General features: G+C 32.7%; 1 protein-coding gene across 1 annotated transcript; it reads right to left on the bottom strand.

Moving 5' to 3' along the window:
- Window positions 1–539: 539 nt before the first annotated feature.
- Window positions 540–7,888, bottom strand: LOC110779099 (methylsterol monooxygenase 1-1). Its single transcript, XM_021983633.2, has 5 exons — window positions 7,427–7,888; window positions 2,068–2,390; window positions 1,825–1,972; window positions 1,143–1,175; window positions 540–744 (listed from the first exon to the last, which is right to left on the bottom strand). Exons 1-5 carry the CDS (start codon window positions 7,754–7,756, stop codon window positions 691–693), a joined length of 888 nt encoding a protein of 295 aa, XP_021839325.1. The 5' UTR covers window positions 7,757–7,888; the 3' UTR covers window positions 540–690.
- Window positions 7,889–9,378: the final 1,490 nt, after the last annotated feature.

Here is a 9,378-nt window from a genome sequence, read left to right as displayed (position 1 = left end):
ATACTCAATGTGCACCCTTATTCCACATTCAAAATTGCAAACGTCAAAGTACCCAAATCTAAAACCGATATAATCACAAATCTGAACAAATGAAACTATGAAAATCACAATAAGGAAGGGAAAATGTTACAAAGTATATAGAACCGACTTACACGTGAAAATAGTAATGCAAATCAAATGTAATGACGTCGATTGAAGTGTAATTGTTGAGGATAACGTAGTAATCCTAGAGGATAGAATATCATATGAGATAGAGCTATATTATTGTGAATAGTGAAATTGTAAATAGTATCAAGATTCCAAAAGGGACTAATACTCGAGAACTGAGGGAGTAGTAAAAAGTTAGTCAAAAATAGACACATTATTGATATATAAATATTATTAACCCCATAAAAGGAGTTACAAAACTACATACGTTACTAGCTACATATATAGTACGAAGTATATGGTGGATAAATTTTATTAACCCCATAAAAGGGACTTCGATTTAGTTTTAATTGATTGTTGAAGAAAAATAGAACATCAGTTTGAGATGAAAATGGTAGGGGTAAAGTGTCATTTCATATAAATAATGCGGGCGATTTTAACATATACGGATGTCAAATAACAATACATTATATATATGGGCCAACATTTTGCTTTATGTACACATATACTTGCATGGTATATAATAATATATGTACTTGTTAGCTAGTCGAATTTAAGGCCATGTTGTTGATCGTTGTTGCTCGATTCTACTTTCGACTGCATGCATGAAAACAATTCACCAAAATTATTTATATATTAAATATATATATTACCTCCGTTTCACAAAGTTCTTTATGCTTTGAAAAATATGTCCAAAAGTCAACAGACCATAAATTTTCACTATTATATATTTATATCTATAAAAAAATTATCATGAGATTCGTTTCAAAATATATTTTATATAATTTGTTAGATTCGTTTCAAAATATATTTTATAAATATCAATTTTTTTTATATAACTTTTTGCGTTACAGAATTAGATATATTAACAGTCAAATATTGCACCGTATTCCGTGCAAATAGTAAGTGTAAAGATCTTTTTGAAACGGAGGTAGTATGGTACAACTTGAACAAAATTATACAAGTATGACTGAAGAATGTACTAAAAAGTGTACCTTTGAAAGGAGTTTCTTCTGGTAACGATAGCCCTAATACCATGACATATAGAAAGGCCGACATGAATGATGAATAGCGAGTTAGTATAAAATTAAGTAGAGATGGAAATAATAAGAGAAACATGTATAATTAGACCGATCAAAAATCAACCCGACACGAACCCGACCCGGAAATACCGGGCCTTGAACAAGATTTTGTGATCCGTAACCCGATTTTATCCGAATCTGAGCAACCCAGAAAGGAATGGGTTAAAACCCGACCGAATTCGTTTTGGACCCGACCGATTGAAAATCATTGTATTTATAGTAATAAATGAGATCATGAGAAAATTTAAGCATAATAGACACGTTGTTTTTACTATTGTTGTGTGTAATATGATTTTAATTTGAAATATACGTCATTTTTTGGGTAAATTTGACTAAATATAAACTTGTGTAGGAAAATTTGTTAATTTGTGCCCATATTTTGTATATTTATCACCTAAATTAATGAAAATATAATGTGCTTTTTAAAATCTCTCAACCCGTTGGGTCGAACCGAACCCAAAAGTTATGGGTCTTGAACAAGCATTTGTTAACCAAATCCAAAAGTGACATACCCAATTCAACCCGAACCCGAAAATATTTTTTTACAACCCGACCCTTCCGACCCGTTTGACATGTCTATATATAATGCAATCACCTTATCAGTCCCATAGATGTAGTCGCAGTATGTGAAGATTGAAGCGAAATTGCTTTGGCTTTGTCCTCCAACATAATGATGGTAATCATGGTATTCGGCTCCACCATAGAAGGGAATATACTTTGTTGGTGTCCACGGAAAGTCATACCTGTACAATACAATCACAAACTAGATTATATAGGTAAGAAGAATGGACCTTGCTAAACCAGCATCTAACATAGGTTAACCAGTCCAGTTACATACCCGCAGTGAGTTTCAATAGCTTCAACGTGTCTGAGAACCATCCACAACCAAAATGTAACGATGTGGCCCGGTACCATGGCCGGGCCGAGGAATGACGGAATGCCAAGGATTACAATTTCAGCCCAATGTGAATACGGGGCTGCAAAACTAATCGGGGCACTATACTCATGGTGCACCTTATGAATCTTCTCATATCCCCATTTGGAGTGCAATGCTCTATGAAGCCAGTAATTTGTGTAGTCTTCAATTATCAAGTATATACCTAATTGGATCAATATCTCCCATCCTGACGGTATTGATAATCCTGTCCGTATACCAATTATCTGCCACACATATATCCATGTATCATATTCGTTAATTAATCGTTAATTATCGATCAATGCAATTTCTCTAATCCAAATCCATATATAGATATACATTAGAGATGATCAACATGGGCCCGACCCGCTAGCCCGGCTCGTCCCGAAAATACCGGGTTTTGGGGCAGAATATTTCAGCCCGAAGGCCGGGCCCGAACTTTTAAAAAAGTTGCGGGCTTTGGGGAACGTAAAACGACGAATTTAGTTATAAATTTGGCCCGGTCCGAAATTGGCCTGAAAAGCCCGCTATTTTTAGCCCGAAATAGCGGGTTTTGGGCACAAAAATTTGCCCGAAGCTTGGACCGGCCTGATCCAACATAATGGGCTGAATATTTTGTCCTCGGCCCGACCTTAACCCGGCCCGGCCCGCCTTTTGATCAGGTCTAATATACATAGACGTTGAATTTTAGCTTTCCCAAACAATTAAACAATGTACATATGGATGTACCATGTTGATAAAAAAAAATGAGAGAGTTAATCATTTAACAAGCTAGGTTAAGGAAAATTTGGTAATATTAATACAATCTTTGATCGATTTTCTTTTATTATTCTCACCTACGATATATTTTTTAATAATCCCACATTTTCAAAGGAAAAGTAGGGATGCTAGTGGAAAATGTGACATTTCTTCTTTTTAAAGGAAAAGTTAAATTTTCGCTAAAGAAAGTTATTTTCCACTATTAATTAAAACCGACGAAAATTGAAAAAATCATTTTAGAACCTTAAAGTGAAACTAACCTCCTTTAAACTTGTTAATTAGTGTCCCCAAAAGTGGGTTCGAATAAGTCTCAGGTTCGGGTCAAGTTTGGATCCATGAGTCTTGGGTTCTGATCAAATACGAGCAAGAACCAGTTGCTTGGCTTCACCGCAGACCTAGTGGCTATCAACTTTTAACTTCCCTTTCAGGAAATCTTGGAGGCTAGTTGCGGATTGGGTTTGCGGTTCGAGTTTAATTCGAGTTAGGCTTGTATTTTGTGTTCCATTGATCAAGTGACTCCCGAGTTCACGATCAAGTTCGAATAACTGTATTATCCTAGGACTTCATGCAAAATGATATTTTTTAGACCTCTGTTATGAGTATTTAATATACGAATGACGTAGAATAACCTTTACATTATACATTAGATTGGATTTAAGTAATGAACAGATCAATTTAGTTTACTGGAGTTAGATTAATAACGAGTAAATATCATAGGGTTTGGGTTAAATTGAGTCTTTTTTTAATCTCAAGTGGCTTTCTGTTATCAGGTTAAATCAAATCGATTTAATGTCGGATCTAGACAAGATCTTGACAACTCAGTTCTAATCTAGATATAACTTGGACATATTGATTATAATCAGGGCATGATATGGACAAACGGGTTCTAATCTGGATATGATCAAGAAATATCGGATCTGATATGGACATGATTTAGACAAATGGTTCTGATCTGGACATATCGGTTCTGATTTGACATGATCTGGACAAATCAGTTCTGATTTGGTTTCAACTTTGATCTAGACCAGGTATGATCTGGACATGTGAGTTATAAGTAACAAAAATTATATGGGTAGATTTGCCTTCACTTTTATTTACTCCATAATTCAATTAAATTTAGATGTCTTTTCATTTTATTTTTATTTTCGGAATATATTTTAATTTTATCTTCTTTTTCTAATTTTTTTTGTAACTTTGTGGAAATTGAAGTTTCTTCATGGAGTACCCTCATCCGGACGATAAGCAAAGGAAGGAGTTGAGCCGTAGATTAACGTTGAAGCCTCTACAAAAGTTTTGGTTCCAAAACAAACGCACTCAAATGAAGGTATAATTTGTACTCCTTCTGTCTCTTAATACTCGATCCGGTTTGACCGGCACAGAGTTTAAGGGACTTGAATTGACTTATTTAGTTTAATAGGTAATAGTTGATAGTGAGGTATTATTTTAATGTAGTTAGTGAGAAATGGGTAAAGGGGAGAGTAAGAGTTGAATTTTTTATTATTTTTTGTATGGAGTAGGGGGTATGTGGGTTAAAAGGGGGAGTGAGAAATAATATAATATTATTAAAATATTTCCATTTTTAGAAACAGGTCAAGTATTAAGGGACGACCCGATAAGGAAAACAGGTCAAGTATTAAGGGACGGAGGGAGCAATTACTTTTCCCTCAAAAAAAAAAAAAAAAAAAATTTGTAATTACTACTCCTTCCATTCCTAAATGATCTTCCTATTTGGTGTTTGGGTGGAAAATAAGAAAATGTAATCTTGTAATGATTGGATGTAAGAGAAAATAATAAATAAATGAAGAAAAGTAATAAATAAATGAAGGAGAGAGAATATATTTTTATTAAAGTAAAAAAATCATAAAAGTGGGCTTGGGTGGGTGAATGGGGAAATGTGAATGAATTAAACAAGGGAGGGTGGAGAAATTTATGGTAAAAAGCCATGTCCAAAAATAGAAACAGGAAGATCAAATAGGAACGACATTTATAGAAATAGGAAGATCAAAAAGGAATGGAGGGAGTACTTTCGTCCCACAATTTTTTCCGCCTAATTCCCCGTATAATACTAGTGTTACAAAATGAGAAGTCAGTGGCGGATCTAGGATTTGAGAAATGGGGGTACGAATAAAAATTCTTATGGTCTATCAACGGGGAAAAAAAAACCCGGGTCCAAATCCGCTATATAAATGATCCAAAAAAAAGGGTCTACTTTCGGTATTAAAAATGGGTCAAAATTACATTCGTTGTAATATTTTAGTCCGAATAATTAAAATCTAAACCCACCGTTTACTTCGTTTGTATTATCAATGATTTACTAGTCTTTTAGTATATTCGATAAACAATAGAACAATTAGAGAAATAAAGGGAGTAGTGAACTGTGTATATAAAAACCATTAATGAAATTGAAATCATATTAAATTTCAATAGAAATGAAAATATTATTCTTCACTATGTATATGACATCTAGCATTGTGTTCACAAATTTTATTTTTTAAAATTATATAACCCATGCAACTAATTTTAGCTAAGTATAAAAGTAAAATTCACAAAAAGTGATATATCTATGTAATTGAAATTAAATGAGTGAAAAAGAAACTCATAAATGATATACGGAGTAGCTAGAATCATTTAAAATTTGAAAAAATGGAAGACTAAATTCAATAAATAGTTAAATGGTGAAAAAACTCTTAAGTGCTAAACAATGAGAAAGTAAAACATTAAGGAGCTAAATAAATGGGAAAAAAGTGATGAAAAATAAGAATTACCAAGACTCGAACCCAATATATCTCTTTGCTCTAACATAATGAGGCTAACCACTCAACCAACCGAGACAAACTCATTTATGTAATACCTAATAGGGAATTTCAAATATATGCAAAATACCTGTTACTATTATATAATTTTTCGCAGACTTAGGGAATGGGGTGGGGGGGTGGGGGGGGGGGGGGGGGGGGGGGGGTGGGGGGGCAACGGCACCCCTTGTACCCCACCTAAATCCGCCACCTGTGAGAAGTCGTTGTTTAATGAACGTAACACATACTATGGTTGTTCCGTTTTCGCTCGCCTAATGGTTGGGTGGGATCATTTGGACTATCCAAAACCGTCACATAAAATTATTTAAAACATTATTCAGTGTTAATTAACTCGCTTTTAATGGTTGTTTAGCTTAACAACTTATGTAGTATCTATTGAACCGTCACATAAAATTGTTTAAAACATTATTAGACTTATGCATATTAAGCTCACACCATGGCGTAGATTTATGAATTTTAAGTTTCGTTCATGGTACGAGTTTAAACTGCATAAGTCTACCACGGTAGAAGCTAAAACTCATAAGTCTGTACCATGGTACAAGCTAAAAATACATAAGTTTCTGAAATTTTTCCCGGACAAAAAAAAAAATCTTGTAAATTCGACATTCCACCAGTAGACTCGGCCATGTAAACATTACAACGCAATTTCTCGCTGGCGACGTGGTGGGGGCGATGGTGGTGGTGGTGATGCTGGTCGTCGGTGGTGGACGGACGTGGGAAGATAAAAGGGTAAATAATGATGGTAAATGTTGAATAAGGGGGTAAATAAAGAAGGGTACATGGATAAAATAGTGGGGCAATTTTGAATAATATGGGACGGTAAATAGTAAGCCTCTATTTTTACTCCTTCCTATGGTTGATGATAGGTCATAGGGCTATTGTGAAAAGGACAATATCTAGCTAGCTAATTACTTACTAAGTACTGCATCATGTCCTTGTAATTCGTCATTTTCAATATAATTTGTCTGCTTAAATGAAGCAATTGTTTAATGCATTAATTGCATAACCTCGCTTTCTTAATTAAATTAATCAATATCTACTCCATCCGTTTCTTTTTGTTTGTTACCTATTCTTTTTAGGGTGATTCACAATGTTTGTTACGTGGGAGAATTTTTTCTTTTATAAATTTATTATATTGTCATTTTTTGTGCCATCTTTTAATTTTACTTGGTCCAATTTCTTCAACTCATTAAATTTCTTTACAATTTCCAAGTATGTTAAGTTAGCAATCTTTGTGTTTTTTCATTATTGGTTCTTTTTGATAAATAAAACAATCTTATTGGTTGTTGTAATGATTAGTGGATTGAGGTTTTACTTGGGTTTATTTTTTTAATAAAAAAGAAAAAGAATATTTATTATACGTTAATAAACGTGCAAAAGTCAAAACGTAATAAACAAAAAGAAACGGAGGGAGTAGTATTTAAAAAAAAAACCACGGATTATTAGATGATATGTATCATCCCATCTTTCCTCCAATAATTTATATTTTTTCCCAATTTTTCATTTTGTTGTTTGTTTCACAAATTATTTTACAACATTAATTATTTTACAATTTTTCTTTTCCTCCAACTCATTTTTTCATTTGTTACCCCCATCATCATATATTCACCAAAATTTCTTAATTATCGTGCAAACAGTAAGTGTAAAGATCACTAAAAAACGGAGACAGTAAATGATAAAAAAAATGAAATGAAATGAAAATGATTTACCTTGAAAGCAGGATATGAAATGAGTTGAAAAGGGCCCACAACGAAGAAGAACATCTTGATAACGGTGTTGTAGCAAGACATGATTTGAGCAAAGGATAACTTGACTTTTGGCTGGATTTTGTAGCGTGCAATATTGCCTACGCCAAGAAGCTCAACAACAACGAGTGGTAAAGGGATAAGAGTATAAACAATATAGAGGAAGATAATGTTGTGACAATACAAATTGTAATCTGATTTGTTAGTTGAGTAGTTTAACCAAAGAGTTTCTGCCACCGTCAGAGTTCGGTTTAAGGCCGCTTCCGCCTCGTCCACCGCCTTGTAAGGCAACATTGCCGTACCGGAGCTCCTTTTTTTTAAAAAAAAGAAATGTATGTTTAAAGGATACGGTAACCACAAATACAATTATATCTTAGCATGAGTTATTATTGAGTTTACAATAGGGACAATAAAGTTGTAGCCGTGTATAGTCCTTCTAATCCGTACCACTAGATTTCTATATATATATAATATTAAAGAGTCACATAGGATTACTATTGATTTCGGCCAATGAAAAATAAGATTACATAAATAATAAATTAAATTCCACATAGATAGTTTAATTAATTAATTAATTAATTAATATTTTTTTTTGGTGCAAACGAGCCACAAGGGCGGGGATGAAAATCAATCCCAAGATCACCTGAAACCGGGATGGAAGCTCTAACAAACTGAGCTATCCATCACTCTCATTAATTAATTATAAATATATACAATTCCATCCAAAATCAAACATTCTAATAATTAAAAAAATAAATCTAAAATAAAATAAATCCAAAATCAAACACTAATCTAAAATAAAATTCAATCCAAAATCAATACAATTATAATATGATTTGTTAGCCGAGTAGTTTAACCAAAGAGTTTCTGCCACCGCGCGTCAGAGTTCGGTTTAAGGTCGCTTTCGCCTCGTCCACCGTCTTGTAAGGCAACATTGCCGTACCGGAGCTTTTTTTTAAAAAAAAAAATAAAAAAAAAATTAAGAAATGTATGTTTAAAAGGATATGCTAACCACAAATACAATTATATCTTAGCATGAGTTATTATTGAGTTTACAATAGGGACAATAAAGTTGTAGCCGTGTATAATGCTTTTAATCCGTACCACTAGCTTTTATTGACACTAGATTTTGGTCCATGCAATGTACGAATTTTATTAAATTGTTAAGTTAAAATAAAACTCCTATATATACCATTTTAGAATTTTGAATTGAATTTCATTTTAGATTTATTTTTTAATTATTAGAGTGTTTGAATTTCGATGGAGTTGTATATATTAGTAATTAATTAGTTAATTAAAATATCTATGTGGCACCTAAATAATTATCTACATGGCACTCGATTTTTTTAATTCAAAAATAAATTAGAAATTTTGTTTTTCATTGGCCGAATACGTTAGATTTCCTATGTGGAGCTCTAAGATCTCAGTAAATATGTCCGCTTTAATTATATATACTAGTTGTGAAGCCCGGTCGTTGCCCGGGTTGTTCGATAATATTTTATGCATTGGAAACATGAGAAATATAACCAAACTCTTTAAATCAAATCATTATTAAACTATTCTACTTAATACATAAATTTTGTATATGTATAATGTAGGTTGTACGGAGTAACATTCTTAGGTGAAAACATCTTTACTCGGCAAATCCAATAGCAAAAACTATTATTTTTAATACTCTTCTTAAAAATCTAATGAAACTCAAAAAGAAAACAACTCAAAATTCTCAACAAACAAAACCAAGATGTTTTGTGTCATGTTTATTGATGATTTTCAAATCAACCTATTTTGATAGTTCTTCTACTTAATATAATTATTAAAAATAAATTCATACAAATCTTACCTGGAAAATTCAATTAAAAAAAATACAGAGTGTGACTACCTAGAAAATCAAAACAAACTGCTTAGGAGTAATCTAA

This window comes from Spinacia oleracea, chromosome 6, assembly GCF_020520425.1.
Source record: "Spinacia oleracea cultivar Varoflay chromosome 6, BTI_SOV_V1, whole genome shotgun sequence".
Taxonomy (NCBI): domain Eukaryota; kingdom Viridiplantae; phylum Streptophyta; class Magnoliopsida; order Caryophyllales; family Amaranthaceae; genus Spinacia; species Spinacia oleracea.
Note: the sequence above shows the minus strand (reverse complement) of the source record. Positions and strands in the feature narration are given on the sequence as shown.

What these genes read in the sequence shown, in the direction of transcription:
- LOC110779099 (XM_021983633.2), bottom strand. Translation starts at nt 7,756, where the DNA reads ATGTTGCCTTACAAGGCGGTGGACGAGGCGGAAGCGGCCTTAAACCGA. An exon ending in ACATCTATGGGACTGATAAG is followed by an intron (nt 1,176 to 1,824) that starts GTGATTGCATTA and finishes TCATGGTATTAG; the next exon opens with GGCTATCGTTACCAGAAGAA. An exon ending in AGAAGAAACTCCTTTCAAAG is followed by an intron (nt 745 to 1,142) that starts GTACACTTTTTA and finishes TCATGCATGCAG; the next exon opens with TCGAAAGTAGAATCGAGCAA.